The following is a 23,379-nucleotide window of genomic DNA, read 5'->3' as shown; positions in this document are numbered from 1 at the left end:
CACCTGTGTGCTATAGCGGTTTTCATGTCACACTAGGGTCTGGAAGAGTCAGTCTCCTCTCCCTTGGGAACTTGGCTGGGTGCCCTCAAGCCAGTTGCTGTCTGTCAGCCTAACCTACCTCACAGGGTGGTGGTTGTGAGAATAAAACGGAGGAAGGGAGAGTGGTGTAATAAGCTGCTTTGGGTGCTCATTGGGGAGATAAGCAGGCATGAGTTAAAATAAAACATAGGCAATATATACTCTTAAGCGTAGAGCGAGGGTCCTTTCCTTAGGTTATTTAGTTAGTTGAGAGTTAGTTCCCACCTGTCAACACAAGGCCTCGTGAGATCTCTTACAACAATAAAAGCAACAAAGCAATAACATTTAAAATGAAATAACACCATGGAAAAGAAATGATCCGAGCGTTACAGAACCAATCAGCAGCAAGGACGCCTTAAAGCAGCACTTAAGAAAATGAAATAGAACCAGCTGGAGAGGGGTTATAGCTCAGTGGTAGAGCACTCGGTCTGCGTGGAGGTCCCTGGCTTAGCTCCTCCTGTGTTCACTAAATCTGTGTTGTCTGCCTTTCCATTGCAGAAGCTCCAGAGGTGTGAAAACCCACTTTTAATGTGCAGCCTTGGTATGTTGCTGAGAGCTTTAGAACCTTTCTTTCCGTACCAACCACATCCTGTTTGGGCTTATATCTGACCTCACCCAGGGTGGGACAGGGGGATTTACCAGAGGAAACAGGTCAACTGTGGAAAGTACCAAAAACTTTTAATTTGAGCGAAATCAGGCAGTTTGGTGACTTCTTTGTGCTTGAAGCAAATGGGCACTAACAATGGTAGCATTCAGAAGAATGTAAAGACTCAGAGGTCTAAACTTGCAGAGCAGAGGTGGATACAGATGGCAAGCACAGGAAAAATCCTTCCCAGCAATGACTTCCAGAGAGTTTCCAAGTGCAGATAAACCAGAACAGAAGCAGAGACTTTCTGCATGTCAAACGTAGGCAATACCTATTAAGCCACATCTCAGTCTAACAGCCCCTGTAATCGTATTCAACTGCCTTCAAGCCTACTGAATTATATCATGTATGTGAAGCGCTTTGGATGTTTAAAAGCAACATAAAACTGTTAAGTAGTATGCCATGTAGTGTAAAGGCTTCACATTATGTGCAAACGAGTAAAGACTGAGTAGGAGTTGGGTTTTTTGGGTAAAGAAAAGGGGAAAGGTTCCTTAATCTTTCAGCCGTTTCTTAGCTTAAAATCCCTTTGCTACCACATACAAACATCCCAAATGCACTTTTCTTACCCAAAGGGTAGGGCTTGGATCTTCTTTACATATGCTTGCATGTAACAAGTAGTAAGGCCCCAAGAATCTGAGCAGTAAGTTGGGAAAGCTGTGGTCCAAATCTCACAGCAGTCACAAACTCAGTGTATATTCTTAAACACGTGCCTGTTCTCTCCCTGTGATCTTTAGTGTGGGTTAAATGATAGTAGTCTACCATACTGGGCTGTTGCAAGAATTGCATGAAGCGTTCTGAACCCTTGAAATGTGCTCTGTAAATGCCAGCTGCCGTGGTCTTCATTCATACTCTTGCAAGTCCATCTGAATGGCTGAAGATAGCCCGTGATGCAATGGGCTTCCCACCTCCAACTGAAGTGAATGGGGTAGCCAATGCCAGGCAGTGAGCTCCTTGTGTCCAATTTGGCATACCACCTGGAGCGAAAGAAAAGCAATTATCGTTTGCTGTTTTCCTGTTTCTCATTCCAGAGCATTGTTTCCCAAGTTCTGATAGCAAAAATGCCCTTTGTTTTTGAATATTGGAAGTGCATTTCATTCTTACACCTCGCAAGCTTTTCTTTCAGAGTAAAGTTAATACAAACACGCAGAAAAATCTACCGCCTTCAGCCACTCTTTTATCAGTATGCCTCTTGCTTGCAAACAAGCTGAGTGCATTGACTCACAAGGACACAACAAGCAGCCCCTGCTTCAAGCAGGAAATCCTGTTGCTTCTTTGCCTTGGGAATGACTAGATAATTCAACCACAACTGGTACAGCATAATGACCCAATCGGCCTCCACTTGCACAGTGCAAGGATACCAGGCCAAGACACTAATTCATGCTTAGATGCATTGGGCAGCCTCCTCTAAGGCCAAATACTTTGATTTATTTTTCTTCTACCCGTCTTCTCATGGAACACTAGTGTACCCTGGTCTGCAGTTTAGAAATGACTCTTCTGAAATTTCTGACTCTGCAACCCGCCCCCAGCCATCTCGCATCGTTTAGAGGAGCAAGATTAGTCACTACACAGCATTAGTCAGAGTAGCTGGGTCCGCAGGGAAAGTTAGGCCCTAAAGTGCATGTTTTCTGTTCCACTGTGCCCCGTGGGATGCGGTCAGCCATTTAATAGCCCAGAGAGCTATTTTGGGTTGTGCAAAACCAGATTGGAAGCCGATTCATTTTGAGAGAGTTATCTTGGTTTTAAAGGTCAATAAAATGCACAGTGTGGAAGTTATAAAGAAATAGATGGGTTATGATGCCCTCAGGGATAGGTTTTATGAGTCTAGGTACCACAGTTTTCACACTTCAGTGGTTGCATATAAATAATTCTGAATAAATGAAGCCTAGAGAAATGGGAGCTCCATTATCCCTGACCCATCAATAACCACATGAACCAAAATGGGGGAGAAGGAAGCCTTGCTGGGAGAAAAAAACCCTATTTGCTCTGTTCTCCTTACTTTTTCCTCTAATCCCACAAAATTCAAAGGAGGCACGAAATTGACTAGACCGAACACTTGTGGGCCAGTCAATTTTATACCCAAAGGAAGGTTGAAGTTTCTCTTCTTAAATGCTGATATGAGTACATAAGTATCGATGGCTTCACACAAAACAAAAATAACTTTAACATCATTTCCAGAAGTCCACTACTTATGGGAAAATGTTGCTGATCTTGAGTATTACACACATCCTTGATCACATCCTCCCCCAACCCCTCTTTTTTCTAAACTAGAACTATAGTATTTTGCTTTGTATAGTCCCAGCAAATATGAAATGTAAAATATAACAGGTGATAGATTTTGTGGTTCAGTCACTAAAAGTGTTGGACTAAAATGGGGAAAACCTTTCAAATCCCCCCTTTCTTCCATAATTTACCTTGGGCCAGTCTGTTTCTCATCCTATGAATGTTCCTATTGCATTGCTAAATTTTGTAATCGGCTTTGCGTTTTAGCAAGAAAGAAATAAAGCAATAAAAGAAATAAAGTAATAAATATGCTGATATATTTATGAGCAATCAAAGAATCATGTACATCATAATCAAGCTACACTTAGGAATTAACCCAGTGCCTCTGCATTAATCCAGAAATAGGACACTATAACTTCCAATCAAGGAAGGCATTCAACAGGTAAGTATCAATGTCCGGATAATTTTTCAACAAGTAAGTATCAAAGTCAATAAATGTGTCAATAAGAAATCTTCTTATACAGCTGAAAGGTTGACAGTGGCTCACCGATCATGATGTACGTGATTCTTTGATTGACCTTGAGAGTTTTTTACGCCATTATACTGTTTTTGTAAATTTCTGGTAATTGAGCCTTATTTTCTACTTGTATGTTTCCCACTTTTTCAGCTTACTTTCCAAGTAGATTCCTCTTGTTTACTTGTGATATATTTATGAGGACAACAAAGGAGAGAGAACATATGCTGCCATGAGTTCTTTGCAAGAAGAATGGGATAAAAAAAATAGTAGTAGTAATAGTTTTTATTGAGTGCAGAAGGAAAGCAGATTAAGTAGACATGAGTTATTTTGGGTTGATTATTACAGTCTCTGTCTAAACAAGCTGATCACATTTAGTGTCAGATATGAAATATTTACATTTGCATCTCACTATTATTTATGCATACAGCCCATTTTCTGCACTCTTGTTTCTTGATGAGTTCCGTTTCCTCTCACCCCATTCCAAATGTCATTGTCCTTTTGTAAGTCTGGTTCTCACTATATGTATCTCTCCAAAAAACTAGAAATCTCAAGGGTTTTCTGGCAAAAATAAGTGCTGTTGTCGATGTGGATAGATCCATCTTTCCTGGTTAAATCAGCTAAGGTCATCACAGATGGTCAGGAAGAATTGCAGAAAATACCACACACTGGAGATCTTTGCTTGTTCCAAAGGGTGCCTGCAGGAGTTCTTTGATAGCTTAACAGCCATTGATAAAGAGATCATCTACAAATTCCTCCAAACTCTCCACAAACTCTTGACAAGAATCACAGGACAAAGCAGAAGGCCACCACTCAATCCAAGTCATGGCATCTAAGGGATACTGGTACCTAAAAAGACAGAAGAAAAATGTGCAAGTAAGAAACTGGGAAAATACAATCACTGGAGGATACTTGGACGTAAGATACAAAACTTGTGCCTGTGTTTGTTTGTTTGTTTTATTATATTTATATTCTGCTGTCCCTGCAGAGCAGGCTCAGAGCAGATTACATCACAATGTAAAACAAGTAGCAAATAAAACCAAATTCAAATTATAAAATCCAGCGGCACTTGCATTGTCCTTTCCTCACTAAAACCTCTTTAAAACTCATGGGGGGATGCAAACTAACAGATGTTATACAGACTGGGGGAAATATCCCCCCACCCGGCAGGAGGCTGGTCAAAGAAGGGGGGGTCCTCCCTCCTCAACCACCATATGCCTGTTACCTCGTGGACAGTAGCCATGTGAAAGACTAAGGGCCAAGCTACAAGTGTCAAGTGAAGAGCAAGTGAATGACAAGTGAACAGAGAGGAATACTCATGAGTCTTTCCACTTGCCAGGCAAGTGTCATTTGTCACTTGTAGCTTGGACCCCAGAGTGAGAACTGAGAAATTTAGGGCAGAGCTACATGTTCTAAGAAATGCCAACTGCTGCTGAAAATGGCATTCCTGTGTCCAGTTCTTCACCTCTTTAACAAAGTAATAATGTACCCAGTCCCCTATCATCATCATTACAATGGAGGCCTAACTACATGTTATGAGTTCATCCCGAGTCCTATTAAACGAGATACACACTGGGAGTTCCTTGTTCGGATCACCCAGTGATTTTGGAAATTTAATTTTCAGGTGCATGACAGAACTGGGGAAATCACAAACAATGTGATGTGTAGTTACATTGCTGAGTGTCTCCCCACTCCTTACAAATGGCCAATGGCTAGTGTGGTATGGGTAAGGCACAGCAAAACTATACAAGGACATGGGGGAAACTCTACTATATATGGATGGGCAGGACTTGGAACTGGGGTGCCTTTTTATATTGCAACTCCATGCTTCTTACAACATAAGTAATTTCACTGAAGCACATACAATATATAATTCCATTCTCATTCCCCACAATCTTGGAGAAATTAGAACTGTTCCATGAAACATCTTGACAATACCACGAAATACCTTGGCAATCTACAAAATAATATTACCGCCACAATTCAACTTTTCAAAATGTTGCAGCAACCACCTTAAATCTCATTGATCTTATTTATCAGCAGTCCTCCCCCAGCAGTCTTCTCCCACTGCTGATAGTCCGCTAAACCCAAGCTAGAAGTATTTTCCCTGATGTTTTCTACCTACAGGGATCATTTTTAACAGAGCACAGTTCACCCCCTCCAGTATGAAGTGGTACAGTCCCAGAAAGACTCTGCTTTGTGATTTATCTAAATGTGCTTTATGATTTATCTAAATGTGTGTTCATTTAATTTATTTAGGGAATTGTTATGCCAATTCTCCAGAGTCCTGCTCAAGGTGGCTACAAAGTTAAGAATAATATTATAAAATCATAAGACAACAAATTATCAGTATAACAAGCCATTGAAACAATGTTTAAAGCCTGCTTTGAGCTCATTTTTATAGAGAAAGATAATCTAAATGTGTTTTTAAAATATTTAAAGGAAAGGAAATCTGACTGCAGTTGATACAGCCAAAGAAATCCAGATGAGAAATGAAGTGTCATTAGCACTGTGTGAAGGGGCACAATAATTTGCACAACTGCCGCTGAAATTAACGGGGCTTGCAAGAGCACAGACGGCTGCCCCTATCACAGCCATTCATTTCCAAGGAGTCCGTGCAGAAGTCCCTTGGGTCTCACGCCAATGCCCTGGGAAAGGGCTAACAGAACACGCCCCGATGAGTTGCTGCTTGCTTACTTGGTACCCGTCTTCAAAGCCTCTTTCCCCATGATCAAGTAACTGTCTCCTGGATTGAGCTGAACATCAGTACAGGTCTTCTTTTTAATGAAGACAACTTCTTCATTCTTCTGAGCAAAAGTCACCCCTTGGAAAAGAATTGGACACAAATTAGGAAGATCCAAAAAAGAGCTCGTCCAGCCCACTTCGGCAAGGAAGGGTTGTCCTAACCACCACAACCTCCTCATCCTCACACACAGACCTCATCAGGCCCATCCACTAAAACGGCGAGAAGGTGCACTGCAAAGAAGTGCTTATGGAACAAATTGCTGCACATGCCTTATGCAGGCCAGCAAGCCAAGCTGCACAGAGTAGCAAAAGGTAGAATGATTTTGGAACATCCCTATGGCTTGATATTAGCTATGACAAGCGAGATCCAGAATTAACGAGTGTACAATTGACTCCTGGAGGCAACATAGCAATTACAGGGATATGCCCTTTCTAGGCTTCCTATTGACCAGCCCAGGGTAGGGAACTACCAGCTTCTAACCCCAATTTCCTCCCCCTGAGGAACTGAGGAGCAGAGGGGGAAATGACCTCCATGTAGTGACACTCTTAAGAATTTCTTCTAGTCTGTGTGATAAAGGCCAAAAAGACTAGAGGAGGCAGCCTGGAACATCACCTGAAAGTGACATCACATCCTCTCCAAACTACTCTCTCCAAGGAGAGCCAAGCTACAAGTGATGAATGACACTTGCCTGGCAAGTGAACAGACTCACGTGTATTCCTCCCTGTTCACTTGCGCTCCACTTGATCACTATGTAGTGATCAAGTGGAGCTCAAGTGAACAGGGAGGAATACACGTGAGTCTGTTCACTTGCCAGGCGAGTATCATTCGTCACTTGTAGCTTGGCCCGTAGTGCTGGTAATCCTAGCCCTGCCTTTAAGCCAACATTGGAGACAAGATGCAGGATGAGAGGGACCCTTCCTCTGATCCTATACAAGATCTATAAAATCCATTACAAAATAGCAAATACTCTCTCACCTCTTTTAAAAAGATCCAGTAGAGTTGCGGTATATTTAACAAAGCTGCCTTCTTTGCTGGACAACGAGATGTTCACTTTATAGACTGGAGGAGGGGGGAAACGATATGCATTAATGCAGGTTCTGAAAAAAATCTTTCGCTTTTACATCAGCTGGGAGGGAAGTTTTGCTCACTCCCTGAACAAAGGCAGGTACTGTTGTGACTCTTCTGACCATCTGCCCAGAAGGTTTCACAGACCTGAGCCCAGTGATTTCCAAACAGTGTGTCAGGAGGACACCCTAACAAGAGAACTGAAATGAAATGAATCCAAGACTTAAAGGCTTCTATGAGCCCAGAGCACTTCTACCAAGAAGGCTGCTCCCCATGGCTTTGCACAATTTACTATTCTGGCCCCTTCCAATCAGTCTTTGCATTGTGCATTCAGGGATCATTCAGTCACCTCCAGTGCATGGGTGCAATACAACTACCACCGCCCCCCCCCCAGCCCACAAATTTAGGACAGTGACATGCTAAGTCACAGAAAGTGCTGGGATACACTGAGAGCTCGCACACTTTAAAAGCAAAATTTTTGGTGGGGGCTTAAGGGCAAAATGTAACCTTATTTTAATTTTTTTTAATTAAAGAGCACCTCAGATAACAGAAGCTTGGGGAATGCTTCCAAGCTTCCATCAAACCTAGATTCTGAAGGGCATTCCTCAAAGAGCTTTCTAAAGAGGACAACAGACTCCAAAGCAAGGAGGGGAGGGGGGCTAGGGGCTCAGACTTTTGGATGAGAGATCTGGATTGGCCCACCCAAATCTGTTTTGAGGTGATCCTCAGAGAAGGCAGAGGGTGCCATCTGAAGCCACTGAATGATGTTGCGGCGCACAGCCAGACCAGAGCTCCTTTACATCCATGTATCTGCTTTCATCAACCAAAAAGGAAACTGCAACCAAGAAATCTGAAGGAGATTAAGACTTGGAAGGGCAGCCATGAAAGAACTAGATAGGATCCTCAAGGATAAGGATGTGTTGCTGGGGACTAAGATGAAGATCATTCATATTATGGTGTTCCCCATTACTATGGATGGATGTGAAAACTGGACAGTGAAGAAAGCTGGCAGGAAGAAAACTGATTCATTTGAAATGTGGTGTTGGAGGAAATTTTTACGGATACCATGGATGGCCAAAAAGGCAAACAGGCAGGGTCTAGATCAAATCAAGCCTGATTTCTCCCTAGAAGCTAAAATGACTAAACTTTGGCTATTGTCACATCATGAGAAGACAAAGCTCGGTGGAAAAGACAATAATGCTAGGAAACATGGAAGGGAGTAGGAAAAGAGGAAGACCCCCACATGAGATGGATTGACTCAGTAATGGAAGCGGCAGCCGTCTGGTTTGCAAGATCTGAGCAAGTCTGTTAACGATAGGATGTTTGGGAGGTTGTTCATTCATACAGTCACCGTAAGTCAGAAGCAACTTGGCAGCTCATAACACACATCTCTGCTCGAAGCATCACACTCTTCTAAGCTCATTGACTTCAGTTAACTCAGAGAGATGAAATGCTGCTAAGAGCTGCACTGTTAGAGAACCAGAGGAGTTAGCCGTGTTAGTCTGTAGTAGCAAAATCAAAAAGAGTCCAGTAGCACCTTTAAGACTAACTAACTTTACTGTAGCATAAGCTTTCGTGCATCTGACAAAGAGAACTGTGATTCTCGAAAGCTTATGCTACAGTAAAGTTGGTTAGTCTTAAAGGTGCTACTGGACTCTTTTCGATTTTACTGTTAGAGAAGTAGGCCAACTGTTAGATCAACGATCCAGAGGAGTTAGCCGTGTTAGTCTGTAGTAGCAAAATCAAAAAGAGTCCAGTAGCACCTTTAAGACTAACCAATTTTATTGTAGCATAAGCTTTCGAGAATCACAGTTCTCTTCGTCAGATGCATGGAGGGCAGAAAGAAACCAGTCAAATATAGAGGAGGAGAGAGGAGGAGAGGAGGAGAGGAGGGATGTAAACAACTCCTTTGATATGGAGATGCAAACAGCTCCTTTTGATGTGGGGATCAGTTTGTTTGTGTAAAGGTTCAAAGGAATTTGCCGTGTTAGTCTGTAGTATGGGCTACTACTGATTTTGCTACTACAGACTAACACGGCAAACTCCTTTGAACCTTTACACAAACAAACTGATCCCCACATCAAAAGGAGCTGTTTGCATCTCCATATCAAAGGAGTTGTTTACATCCCTCCTCCCCTCCTCTCTCCTCCTCTATATTTGACCGGTTTCTTTCTGCCCTCCATGCATCTGACGAAGAGAACTGTGATTCTTGAAAGCTTATGCTACAATAAAATCGATTAGTCTTAAAGGTGCTACTGGACTCTTTTTGATTTTGTTAGATCAACATCTGCCTTCCCTGGCAGCTCTCCCAGGTCCTGCAGAAGCTGACCCTGCTGTCTGCTGTTCCTGCTCAAATCCAGCCGTCTCCAGGCCCTCCATGAGCTGAGCCGGGCTAGTTGTAGGGCTTAGAGAAGCCCCTTCTCACAAGACCAAAAAGTGAGATCATTCTTGAAGTGGAGCTGGGTGGCTAAATTGGGGAAATGTGCCCAAGAATTTCTTAAGCACTTCCTGCATCTGCCAAAACCTGTCCAGAGCTCCAACAACTACAGCCTCAGTCACAGAATTTTGTGCAACAGCCTATAAAATCCGTCAGATGCTTTCATTGTCAGGGCTTATGTAAATACCACCCTTTTATATTACTGTTTTAATTAACTATTTTAATTTTGTGCTATTTTCACTAATAATTTTAACTTTGTAATTTCGTAGTATTCTCTCTCTGCTGGAATTTGACTGTATAATAAATTTGAATTTGTCCAGAGCTCACCGGCAGTAGCTGCTGCAAACATGGCAGCTGCCAGCCTGTGACTTCCTCCTAAAGCTTGGCATAAATGCCTCTGCAGCAGTGAAGAAGCTGCTTTGCCTTTGCCTCGAGTTCCACAACAGACATGTTCCAATCTGCTTTGCAGTTTTCTGCACCCTTGTATATCCCACGTTTCACTCTTACCATAGGCCATGTCATTCTGGCAAGCAGCTTCATATCTGGTCTGGGTAACTGATTGATAGGTTTATGGTTGTAGCCATACGCCATAACACCCCCACATATACACCAACATAAAATGGCATGCCACAGCAAAAGGTTAAAACATATTTACGTAACAGCATAAAACTTAAAAGATTAAAACTAAAATGGTAAAAGAGATAAATACAAAAACCATGAAATGATATGGAATTAGTATTTAGCTAAAATTCTTACAGGATTAACAGATACTAATTTCTTCCTTATATTTATAGATAAAAAGATAAAATAGCCACTTTGAGAGTAACAAGAGGAAAAACATCAGCCCATAAAAATTTAACATATGCCTCATCTGAGCCAGAAAAATTTGCAAAAAATTAAATCAGCAATTTATTACAAATGGATCCATAAAAAGGATAATGTAAAACATAGTGTACTAAGAGTCTCTCTACACGAGATTAATTAAACGAGGACGCTCAAGTGAAGGGAGACGCAATGTTAGCCGGGAAGCCGAGTTTTAAAAGACAGATTGAAAGGCTCTGTCAGTTTCACCTCTGTAAAGCAGCAAAGATCACTCCTCAGAGGGTTTGTTGATTTCCTCTTCACCTCCTCTAAGGAGAAGTGAAATTGAAGGAGCCTTCAGGGAGGCAAAGATGAATGAACAAACTCTCTGAGGAATGATCTGTGCAGGCTCTAGAGAGGTGAAACTGACAATCTTTTTTTAACTACCCTTCCCTGCTAATACTGTGTCTCTCTTCACTTGAGCATCCTCATGTAATTCATCTCATGTAGAGAGACTCTATGTCTTCTACCTGATTAAGGCCACAAGGACAGAGATGCTGTTCCACAGGCAATTTTTGATATCTGCCCTGTACATACTCAGATGGCATAGTTTGAAAGCAAGTACTAGTAAATGCCTTTCTTAATGGAGCATTAGAAAGGTCAGCTACATAGTGAGAGAAGAAACTGTATGTTTCATGTTCCCCTCTTACCATAGGCAATGTCATTCTGGCAAGCCGCTTCATATCTGGTCTGAGTCGTAATGGAGGCATCCAATCTGTTCTGCATGCGCCCACATTCCGCTGTGTTTCATAAGACAGACAAGCAATGAAAAACAAAGAAAGCAGAAAAATCTCCTTCAAAAGAGATCCGGTATGGCATAGTGGCTAGAGTGGGTAAAGGGGAGATTCAGAACTCCATGCAGCCATAAACCTCACATGTCAGGTAATCTCTCTTTCTCTTACAGTGCAATCCTAAGGACAGCGGCACATTTCTAAGTCCATTGAATTCAAGTTCCCTTCCAGGGTTGTTGTAAAAGTAAAAGGGGCCATCTTCGGAGGGAAAAGAGGGCAGAAACCAACATCCAGTGCAGCAGGGCTCTGCTCTTTCCCTTAGTCTTGCCCCCAGCCCCATAATGCGGGAAGAGTATCTAACGAGATGGGGAGAAGATCAGAGCATACACACCCCATATCCACTGCCTGAGCAAATATCAAACAGAACCTGGGCCATATTATCATCAGTGAACAGGCAAAGGAAGGGCTCTGCTTCTAGATAAGATCAACCTCTAGTGCTTCAAGGCTCTGCTGCATAACATCTCTTATAGCTGTGAGGAGGGCTATTTCTGCTGGCTCACTGAATCAGGAAATTGGCATCTAGTGAGCTAAGGAGAAGGATGGATGCATCACACATACATCCTATTACTGCCTTCTTCCACTGAAACGGATTTGTTTTAACATTTTGATTGTGAATTGATTTAATTTGGTTTATTGTAAACTGCTCTGGGAGCCATTATGGTTGAAACGTGGTCAATAAATATAGCAAATAAACAAATTGAGAAAGAGTTTGCAAACTCTGTGACTTCGTGCCCAGCAGAAAACACACATGCTTTCCAAGTATACATGTCTCTGAGAGCTAAACTACATAAGATGAATTACATGACGATATTCGAGTGAAGGGAGAAGCAATGTTAGCTGGGAAGCGTAGTTTGAATTTCACCTCTCTATACAGAGCCGGGAAAGATCACTTCTCAGAAGTCTGTTAATTTCACCTCTCAACAGAGCCTGCAAAGATTCCTCCTCAGAGGACCCACAGAGGAGCGATCTTTGCCAACTCTGTAGAGACAGGTGAGATTCAAACTATGCTTCCCGGCTATCATTGCGTCTCCCTTCACTTGAGCGTCCTCATATAATTCGTCTCATGTAGTTTAACTCTGATTCAATTTTTACATTTTTCAAAGGATCAAGTGGCAGGGTTGGGAAAAACCTCTCTTCTGGAGAACTAGTAGACTTTGGAGCAGATAGTATTGAGCCTGATGGCCTATTTGTCTGATTCAGTTACATAAGTTATGCTTTGCTCTTGGCAAGTGGAACCACGTTACAACTGGATGTTGAATTGCTCTGGAAGGCTTCCAATATTTTTACTTAGTCAATGCTGCAACTTTTCTTAAAATGTTTTGGCCGCAATTTGTTTGTTTGAGTTATCTCAAAAGGATATTGAATAAACTGCCTTTAGCAGTAAGCAGTACTTTCATGCTGAAACAATAAGTCAGGCTATGTGAGCGGCAAGATATAGATTTCTAAATTGAAACAAACAAACAGTTCTTAAAGACAGATAACACAATGGCTGCAATCTTAAGGAGACTTCTTGGAAAGTAAGCCCCATTATTCATTTGTTTTAAAGGGTGTGCATCATACTACACATCCATGGAATGATGCAGTTTCTTTTGACTCCCAGAAAAAATTATTTCCAACTCCCACATAAATGAAAGGTGCAAAGGTCAGGGGGCTGCACTGAGGAAGAAGAAGGGTGTAAAATGGCTCCTCCTATCTCTTCCACCCACAGCTATTAATCCATGTGGGAGGGGAGACCCCAGGAATGATCTTTCCAGGGTTTGGCAGGGGACTTCAGGGGACAGAGGCAGGTGGGGAAACTCAGCACTTTGTAGGATACAAGCCAGGATTTCGACTTGCATTTTGATCAGGTGGTCTTTCTGGCAATGGTATCTTCCCCCACATATTTAGGCAGTCCCTGTGCAACTTGCAACTAGAGCAGAATTCTCTCCAGCAGGAAGGGGAAGGAAGCAATCTCTCTACAGCTGCTTATCCTCTGGCCAATGGCAGGAGCTGAACGGGTATCCCCTTTCTTATATTGTTTTCCCTGGGAAAGAGAAGGTGGGGTGTTTATGGACCACTAGCGGACAGCACAGGTTGGAATGGGCTTTCCTTCACACCTGAAGGCTCAGTGGGACTTGCTGCCAATCAAAACCAGGTGGGAGCTTACCTTCCATACACTTGCATTCACTGCCTTCACAGAGTTTTACAAGAGAGTCTTCTCCATAGGGGTTGTAAAATATAGTGCACTGTTTATCTGAGGAAAGGGGGAAAAGGTTATTTGAAGACAGCTACAGCACAGTGGTTTGTCATGTCATAAACCAGGAAGTGAGAGCAGGCACAAACTGGGGCAGAATTCTATTCAAGATCTGAAAGAAACCAAGATGATTTTATGTATTTTATTTACGGAAATAAACAGTTACTAGTAAACAGCAAATACAACAGGAAGCTGTCCATTAAATACAGCGCAGCCTGTTGTGGCATCTTAGATGTACTGCTCTATTTTGGCATGACCGCTTCTTTGACCCACCCCTTTGCCGAATCTGAAGCCCGATCCAGAGCGGCAGCCATCAGATGGCTCCATGAATGACCCATATAAGCATGACCCATATTCTAGTGGAGTATGGCCGTCACTCACAAGTTAGTCTGTGGACGTGCCTTTGCTTTTGCCTGTGGGAATCAAAGGGAGGCAATGGGCAGAAACAAACTGCTTACCAGGGGTGTGATACTCATACACAGTGAAGGTTCCTGGGCTTGGCATTCCAACACGGAAAATCTCTGCTACACGGAACCCAATGCACAGGAATTCGCCCGCAGGAATCTGTTAGAATAGTGTGCAAGTTAAGGGGGATTCACACAAAGTGCTTGCCCTCTGAAAAGTGATCTTTTTTGTAACATCCTTATTTTGAAGGTCCCCATTAGTTCCCACGTTTGTTTAACAGATCAACTGTCGTTCCAGCTGAGGATCAGCATGAGTTCAGCCCAACTCAAAAAACAGGTCTCCTGCATTTGTTGTTAGGGTACCGTTATCATGTGGCAAAGAGATGGCACAGACCAGAGATCTCTGTATGCTCTCATCTGATGCAAACACAGAATTTAATACAGAGGGCCAAATTCAACATCTTAAATATCTCAGCATTTATACCATGCACGTTTTTTATAAAAGCAAGTTTCTAGTCCTTATGACTGAAAAGAGTCCAGGAGCACCTTTAAGACTAACCAACTTTACTGTAGCATAAGCTTTCGAGAACCACAGTTCTTTGCATCTGACGAAGAGAACTGTGATTCCCGAAAGCTTATGCTACAGTAAAGTTGGTTAGTCTTGAAGGTGCAACTGGACTCTTTGCCATTTTGCTAATACTGACTAACATGGCTAACTCCTCTGGATGATTAAAAAGCTGAGCTTGAAACGTATGCTTCCATGCTTCCTGAATTCTCAGGAGCTGGGGTAGTGGTAGATTAAGATATCCAGAAGTGAATGACCTGCAAGACTGGGGGCGGGGGGTGTCTCAGCCTCCACCCTCACTCAGCAGGCTAGCTGCTTGCCTTGCCAGCCATCCCACCTGGCTACAGTGTACAGTGCCACAACTGTTTCCTCCTGGCTCACACTGCAGTGAGGGGTATGCTGTGGAGGATCCCTCTCTACTTGAGTCAAGTTGAGAGGGGTTCCTGCGCTCTCTCTCACACCTGCCTCCCCAAAATGGCGGGGGAGTGGTGGCAGCAGCAGCTCCTGCTCCTCTTCCCCCATTTGCCTGCAGCAGCGGCACCTTGACCAGGCAGGGGTATGGTGGCTTCCACTCATCTTCCCTGGTTGCCAGCCTGCAGAAGAGAAGTGGTGGTGCAAGGCTGACGCTGGCACTCCAGCTGTGTCCAGGTGCATGACCTTGCCTGGCTCTTCTTCCCCTGCCTGATAATGGTAAGCTGACATTTTCTTTGCAAGCGCAGACAAGGTTCCTCTGTTTGGGGAGGATTCAAACCCCTCCCTCAGGTTTTTTTAGGTTTTCAGATTTTTCTGCAAATTTGGATATGGGAGGGGGGTTCCCCCAAGTTTGTAGAAATATCAGTTTTCTCTCTGCGTGGCTTGATCTGCAGATTTAAGTACCTGCTGCTGAGGCTATGTTAAGAATTAGATACACTAATAGGGTAGAGAGGTACAGTGCCCTGCTTTGCCCCTTCCCCTAACCAGCAGAAGTTGCAACTGAAGCAATTCCATACAAGCGTGCATAACTTATGTGCACTGCACAAAACATTCAATTTGGATTACCTGGGAGAAGAATTTACTTTCATTTTCTGCTAAGTTGGGCTTTCTAAACAACTGAAAGACCAACACAAAGGTGCAATAAAGTTATTCTAGAACAGAATATACACAGTCCAGGTGCAAAACTGTTGAAACATTTTCTGCAGTTACTGACACATCATGTAATACGAATGAATGATTACAGTCAAAAACCAGCTCAAAATTCAAGTAAGATAAAAACACACAAGGAAGTGAGAGGGACTTACTGAGTCTACTTGAGCCACTACGTGTCCATCTTTTATCTCATAATTTGCTATCAGTTTATCCACTCCATTTGCAAGCTGAGAAAAGGAGGGAGAGAATTCATGAACTCATTTGCACCACTTATCTAGAAAGGGGGATCTGATCTTAACAGCTTATCCCCCACACACTCACACACACACACACACTCACACACACATACACACACAAAACCCACTGGAACTTTTCTCCTCAGCAGACCTCCAATACAGGCAGAGAGCTTAGTTGGGACAAAAATACTTGTACAGGAAGACAGTACAGGAAGATAAGCAGTGGGTGAGGGGAAGGCTCAGTTCTCATCGTCCTTTTGTCTTTTTTTCTCTAAAAATCACACACACACACCCTTTTTAAAATCTGCCTGCAGGCAGATCCAAGCTCAAACCAACAAGCTGCACCACCGTGTGAAGTATTATTTGGACCGTGAAGGGTGTGTGTCTTGGACTAAGAGAGGGGAAAAAACCCATAAAACACTGTTCTTAAAAGCTTTGGGTGGCAGGGTTAATGTGGGAAAAGGGGACACTAGAAGGGAACATGAAGAGCCAATGTGGTGCCAAAGCCGGTGCGGCATGGCAGTCAGAATGCTGAGCTGGGATCTGGGAAATCTAGGTTGAAATCTTCACTCCTGCGGGATGACCTTAGGCCAGTCATGCTCTCCCACCTTAACCTACCTCACAGAGTTGTTGTAAAAACAGAAATAGGGAAGGGAGACCCACATCTGCCACCCTGAGCCCCCTAGGGGAAGGGAGGGATAAAAATACCTAGCTAGAATTAGATAGACTGAAGAGACTTGGGTTCAAATCCTTGCTGGGCCATGAAGCTCTCCTTGGCAGGTCACTCTCCCAGCCTCACTTACTTTGCAGGGTTGTTAGGAGGATAAAAGAGGACAGCACAATGTGTACCATCTTGAACTCCTTGGAGAAAGGCAGGGATGTCAATGAGATGAAGAAACAAATTGAAAAGTGGGTGTAAGGAAGACAGCAGCCTCTTTTCTATGGTACCAGCACAGGAGGGAAAAAACCCATACGGCGTAAGGACATAATCTTTACCCCCCCCGCCCCAGTTTCTGGGACCCATTAATCAGTAATCCAGTGATACTTGCAATAGATAAATCTTCTGTGTAGGCATCCAATCCAGTAACCAAAGATATGTCCATCACAGCATGGGAGGAAGCAGATTGTGGTTCTAGCTGGCTAGGCTTGTACCTATCCAGAGTTTTAAGAAAGTTTAAATAGGACAACGGCTGATTGGATCAATGTGAGAAAATAAATTTCTTCCGATACAGTTTCTCACATGCCTCTAACTTCATTTATAGCACTATAAGCCTCACTTCATCTTTGGTGGAATTTGCATCAGTGAAATCAACAACAGAATAGAGAATACACGGGGCTGGTTTAATTTTATGGCAATGGTTTTTTCAGACTAACATGGGGGTTCCTTGGAAACAGAGAAACCACAGGATCACAAAATGGGTCACAGGAAAAAGATTTTTAAAAACTATCGGTAGTTCATTTATTGAGTATGAATTTTACTGACTTGGAACTTGCAGTACTTAAAAAGGGCCTTTCCTTTGACCGCCCAGACATGATTCATGCAATTTAATGACAAAACTCCAACAGTTATTTAGAAAGAGTAAATTAGTTGATATTTTAAGGCAGGTGGCAGACTTTTGGATCCCCAGGTAGGTAAAGGTAAAGGTGGTCCCCTGTGCAAGCACCGAGTCATTACTGACCCATGGGGGGGACGTCGCATCACGATGTTTTCTTGGAAGACTTTTTGTTACTGGGTGGTTTGCCATTGCCTTCCCCAGTCATCTACACTTTATCCTCAGGAAACTAGGTACTCGTTTTACCAACCTCGGAAGGATGGAAGGCTGAGTCAACCTTGAACCGGCTATCTGAACCCGGCTTCCGCTGGGATTGAACTCAGGTCGTAGCAGAGCTTGGACTGCAGTACTGCAGCTTACCACTCTGCGCCACGGGGCTCCGTGGATCCCCAGGTAACTGAGTTTAAATCCAGATTCTCTTTCACCCTATCTTCTAAATAATCACAGGATACAGGTCTCATAGTTCCTTACAAGGACTGCCATTCTTGTAATCAAACTTCAGAGTTGTTCAGTTTCTTTTAATGTACATGGGATGTAGTCACTGAATCTCTCTGGTCATTAAAATACTGGTACCAGGTGTGAGGGAGATGAAAATGACTGCTATAGGGGTTTCATTGCTTTAGCTCTGGAATACAAATGGTGAAGTCCAGGTAGAAATTAAAATTCTTTTAATTGGCATGGGCATTCCACTCCAGCCTGGTGCAGATGTAAAATCCCCTGTCTTCTAAGAATGAATCCTGAGCTTTTGTTCCCATCCACCACAAATTCCCTCTGTTGCTTCTCTTTTCTGAGCTAACACCAATGCTGTCTGCTTCGTTGTTAATGCTAACAATGATTAACTTCATAGCAGAGTTTGCAACCATTGTTTAAAGCAGGTTTGCAAACTCTGGTTAAAGCTAATTGTGGTTATCTTTAAGATACTAACAGAAGTTGCAGAGAAGGGAGGGTGATTTGCAGGAGAGTGAAGAACAGAAGAAAACACAAAACGCCACAACCTATTACTACACACCTAAACATGGATAGAAGATCAGGGATAATATATGTGCACCAGGCCATTTTATTGTCTAGCTTTGTAACTCAGCAATTTTTTTATTTCTGTGAGTTGCCTCTGTTCCCTTTTTGGTGTTCAAAGTATATTAATCTAAAGTATCTGCATTTGGCAAGTATCTGCATTTGGCAATTATGTGGGTAATTATTAGTTCACCCAGATGAATTTATCCTGATTTCAAACATCAGATGTGAAGGAGGGGACAAAGGTCCAAGCAAGAATAAGTGAAGTGCTGTAATGTTGTTGTAAAATGTGAAGCTGTCTAAAATAAGGCACACTTTTTCTGATATCTTCAACAAAATTATAGTGAGAAATTCAACCGGACTTACTTTGCACAAGCCACCAAGCGCATAGGTTCATTAGACTGCCTGAGATATGAATCGTCTTCTGCATCTGGAACTGAAGCAATAGTTTATAGTCACTTCTTCAATATCAACTACCCAGTAAATAAGCAAATTGGTTGTTGTATATCTCTGTTCTGTATATCCAAACTAAGAGAGACAGTGTTCTACAATGTTTATAGTATTGGACTAGAATCTGGGAGAACCAGGTTCAAATCCCCATTCTACCACAGAAATTTGCTGGGTGACCTTGAGCCAATCACACAGCCTTAGCCTAACCTACCTCACAGGGTTGTTGTGGGGATAAAATGGAGGAGAAAAAATTAGGTAAGTCACCTTGGGTCCCCACTGGGGAAAAACTGAATTAGCTTTGATCAGAGATAAAACATTGTCTACATTCACAACAAACTGAAAACCTCTTATTGACTTTCTGCGTGAAACAGGAAAAAGATGAACCGATGATCTGTGGATTTGATTTCTAAGAAGATAAATTTGGGAAAATTAAATAAAAGGGGGAGGTAATATAAAAAAGGTAAATTTTCAAGATTTAAGACTACAAGTATAATGTTTATAAATATATAGGCATTGTAAATAAAATTGAAAATGATTTCTCGTACATGTATAATTTTTCTCTGTTCTTTTTCTTTAGTTTCTGTTCTCTTCTTTTTCTTTCATTTTTTCTTATTCTCCTTCTCTATTTCTATTTTCCCCCATTTCTTTTTTTCTTTTTCCCCTTTGAATGAGATTTTAAATTTATCAATAAAATAAAAGTTTTAAGGGGGGGAAAGGATTAAAAAAAATGTTTCCTGTAGTTCGAAGTGGGAATTTAAAAAGAACTTGTCATCCCTCAAACATCATCATTTAGGCATTTTGCAAAAGAGAATTGTCATGTCATTCAAATACAAATATGAGGAAAATGATTACATCAAAGTTCTCTCATATTGAGCCATCTAAGTCCTGGAGCAGATGCTGAGTTAAACAGTGTACAACCAAGAAGTATCTTTGTGTGCGTTCAGTTGGAGTAATCTCGCCTTTGACGGAAATGGGTACAGTAAAGCAAATAGTACCATCTATTGGCTGAACTCTCCTTTACACGATGACCAAGCTACTTGGAGAGCAAGGGAATGTCAAGTGAACAGGGAGGAATACACGTGAGTCTGTTCCCTTGCCAGGGAAGTGTAATTCGTCACTTGTAGCTTGGCTCTGAGGGCCAAGCTAGAAGTGACAAATTACATTTGCAAATGGAGTACAAGTGAACAGGGAGGAATACACATGAGTCTGTTCACTTGCCATTCAAGTGTAATTCGTCACTTCTAGCTTGACCCTGACAAAGCAGGTGTAGGGCAGGGCACTGACACGATGTACCTATGGGTGGTGGTAATTTCTCTCTTGGCCGGGGAGAAAAAGTGTCCCAGAGAATCTAAAAACTGCAGTCTGGATCCCAGGGACATGTGAAAGCTGGGTGAAAAAAATTACTTCCCAGCATTAAGCTGTATTTGTGCTTGCTTTTTTCTCTCCTGCTCTTCTTTCCCTAATCTTTTTGACTACGTGGAGATTGGTAGTCAGGGCCTTCTGTTTGCAAGATCTCAGGGCTTTCACCTCTCCAAATGGGGAGGTATCAGCTTCGAACTTAAAAAAAATCAAACCCCCTTAGTTAAAAGCCTGGGTGAAAAGAAATGCTTTGACCTGGTGCATAAAAAAGAGACCAGCGCAAGCGCCTGGAGAGCCTCAAGGGAGAGGGTGTTCCACAGGTCAGTGCCACCACTGAAAAAGCCCTGTCTTCTCACTTCTGGAGGAGGAGGAACAGAATACAGGACTTGTGAGGAGGATCTTACTACTGAAGGCACAGGAATGCGGGGCACATTAAATTAGGAGAGGTAGGACCACACTCTGTAGACATTATGCTAGAGATCCATGGTTAGGATTTCTTTCAGTTTGAAACAAAAACAAAAACATTCATAACCAACTCAACACAGAAGGAGTTTAATGCCCCTTCCATAATTTAAATCACAGTCCAAAGAAATGCACACATTAGAGGGTGATTTAAACTCATGGAAGGGAGATGGGGGGGGAAGGGTCATATCCGCTCCAGTCTTCAGATCAGCAGAATGTGGCTACTAACTACCTTTTCCTATTCGATTTTTCAGCCACCCTTCATTTAAGGAGCGCAGGAACCAATTTCTCCTTCCTCCATTTTATTTAAAAGATTTTAAAGCTATCTGTCCATCCAGCTTAGGGTGGCCAAAGTGGAGAATGATCACAATATTAATTCAAGATTTAAATGCATATAAACATAGAAAAAGAATTAAAACAGGACACAAACAAACACATGAACAGGAGTAGGCTAATGAGAAACAATAAGGGAAAATCAAAGAGTCCAGTAGTAGTACCTTTAAGACTAACCAACTTTACTGTAGTATAATCTTTCGAGAATCACAGTTCTCTTCATCAGATGCCATGCATCTGACGAAGAGAACTGTGATTCTCGAAAGCTTATGCTACAGTAAAGTTGGTTAGTCTTAAAGGTGCTACTGGACTCTTTTCGATTTTGCTACTACAGACTAACACGGCTAACTCCTCTAGATCTATGAATAAGGGAAAAGTTATCCTCGCAACATTGCTCTGGGATATATTAGATTGGGGAAGAGTGATTGGCACTAGGCCATCAATTGAGTGTCCCAACCTCAGGGGTTGAAACCTGGTCCCAACATTCTAACCACAACTCCACACTGTCTCTCTTTAAAAAAGTTAAAAAGCACAGGAAATCTTATTGCTTCCTTACCACCTGGTAACTTTGCTTCAATCTTCAGCTCAAAGTTACAAGTGTCTTCAGAAGTACTGATTTTATAATATACGCTCCTCACCTGCACATGTCCAAAAAAAGAAATCAAATTTAAATTCATTTGGCTCCAGAGTTCAAGTAGCCTTTTCAAAAAGTTTCCTAAATGCATTCAGATATTGAAGGTGTCCAGATAACATGATGAGGCAACAGAGCGAGATGCTCTGTTTACTTACATTCACTGTTGCTAATCCAGTGTTGCTACCCGTGCGCACCTGTATGTCATCGTACAAGGGTGCCTAAAAATTGACATTAATACAGAACACCATGATGTTAAGCTGTTACAGTCATGTCAAACTAAATGGCACTTTTAAGAAATAAACAGTACAATCTCAAGAACCCTTTCCTGGGAGTAAGTCCCATTGGATAGGCCTGGGTAGGGTTCTGAGTAGACCTGCTTAGGATTGTTCCGAAAAAGAGTACTTAAAAACATCCTCTCCTTCAGATAGATAGATAGATAGATAGATAGATAGATAGATAGATAGATAGATAGATAGATAGATAGATAGATAGATAGATAGATAGATAGATAGATAGATAGATAGATAGATAGATAGATAGATAGATAGATAGATAGATAGATAGATAGATAGATAGATAGATGTGGATTTTCCGGACTGTATAACCATGGTCTTAGCATTGTAGTTCCTAACGTTTCGCCAGCAGCTGTGACTGGCATCTTCAGAGGTGTAGCACCAAAAGACAGAGATCTCTCAGTGTCACAGTGTGGAAAAGATGTTGGCAGGTCATTTATATCTACTCAGGAAGGTGGGGCTGAGTCATGCTGTAAGAGTTTCCCAGGGTGTGGAATGCTAATGGAGGGAGGTGAGGGGGTCTCTACTGTCTTTTGCTGATCAGATAGATAGATAGATAGATAGATAGATAGATAGATAGATAGATAGATAGATAGATAGATAGATAGATAGATAGATAGATAGATAGATAGATAGATAGATAGATAGATAGATAGATAGATAGATAGATAGATAGATAGATAGATAGACTTTTTCATCGTTAATGCACTTACTTCCACAGGCTTTCCCAAGTAACTGCTTCTTGTAAGTCTATAATGGTAAAAATCTCCATGATTCTTGTAAGCCAGTTTGACACTCATATCTAGTTCCAATCGTTTAATGAGAATAGAATACTCTGTTAATGCTTCCAGAGCATTAATGGTATCCTGTTGAATTTAGTAAAGGAGGGGAAAAATTAGAAGCAGAACAAAGACAATTTTTTTCTTAGACAATAGGATGGACCTAGTGAAAAGGCTAGATGTGGAAAACTCAGATTCAAATACTTGTGGAGATGTATGAAGGTCTCTGGGTGGATTAGGTAAGGTGTTCTCACAGCCTTACCCCCTCCTCCAGTTTATTAAGTATTCTGAACATGGGAAGGTAGCATGCCACAGTACTTGTAATTCTGGGATGTGCCATAAAAGTTGTTTTACTTATGCACATATTTGTTTATTTAAATGCACAGCTTGATTGTCCCCTAAATTCAGGCAGCTTATTTGTAACATAGCGGTTATATGGCTGGGCGCCAAGCTATCTCTCTGCTGGTTGGACTCTCACTACTGCTGTGTACTCTGCACGTGGCCTTGGGTAAGCCACTCCTCTCAGCTCCAGCTTGCAGCAGTATGGTGGGGATAATAACAGCACTGACTTTTTTCACCGCTCT

The 23,379-nt window shown here is 42.1% G+C and overlaps 1 protein-coding gene across 1 annotated transcript in view; it reads right to left on the bottom strand.

Moving 5' to 3' along the window:
• Window positions 1–3,725: 3,725 nt before the first annotated feature.
• C5 (complement C5) overlaps window positions 3,726–23,379 on the bottom strand; it is an 82,942-nt gene continuing 63,288 nt past the window's right edge. The window contains exons 30-41 of the mRNA XM_054998491.1: window positions 22,730–22,882; window positions 21,879–21,941; window positions 21,646–21,727; window positions 18,852–18,921; window positions 16,971–17,073; window positions 15,838–15,912; window positions 14,050–14,155; window positions 13,505–13,591; window positions 11,218–11,307; window positions 7,180–7,263; window positions 6,156–6,282; window positions 3,726–4,307 (exon numbers count right to left, since the gene is read on the bottom strand). Of these exons, the coding sequence (XP_054854466.1) occupies window positions 4,178–4,307; window positions 6,156–6,282; window positions 7,180–7,263; window positions 11,218–11,307; window positions 13,505–13,591; window positions 14,050–14,155; window positions 15,838–15,912; window positions 16,971–17,073; window positions 18,852–18,921; window positions 21,646–21,727; window positions 21,879–21,941; window positions 22,730–22,882 (1,170 nt within the window). The 3' untranslated portion in view covers window positions 3,726–4,177. The remainder of the gene's footprint in view (window positions 4,308–6,155; window positions 6,283–7,179; window positions 7,264–11,217; window positions 11,308–13,504; window positions 13,592–14,049; window positions 14,156–15,837; window positions 15,913–16,970; window positions 17,074–18,851; window positions 18,922–21,645; window positions 21,728–21,878; window positions 21,942–22,729; window positions 22,883–23,379) is intronic.

This window comes from Eublepharis macularius, chromosome 14 (assembly GCF_028583425.1).
Source record: "Eublepharis macularius isolate TG4126 chromosome 14, MPM_Emac_v1.0, whole genome shotgun sequence".
NCBI classification, from domain to species: Eukaryota; Metazoa; Chordata; class Lepidosauria; order Squamata; family Eublepharidae; genus Eublepharis; species Eublepharis macularius.
The sequence above is the reverse complement of the archived record's forward strand: the minus strand, read 5'-3'. Positions and strand labels throughout refer to the sequence as shown.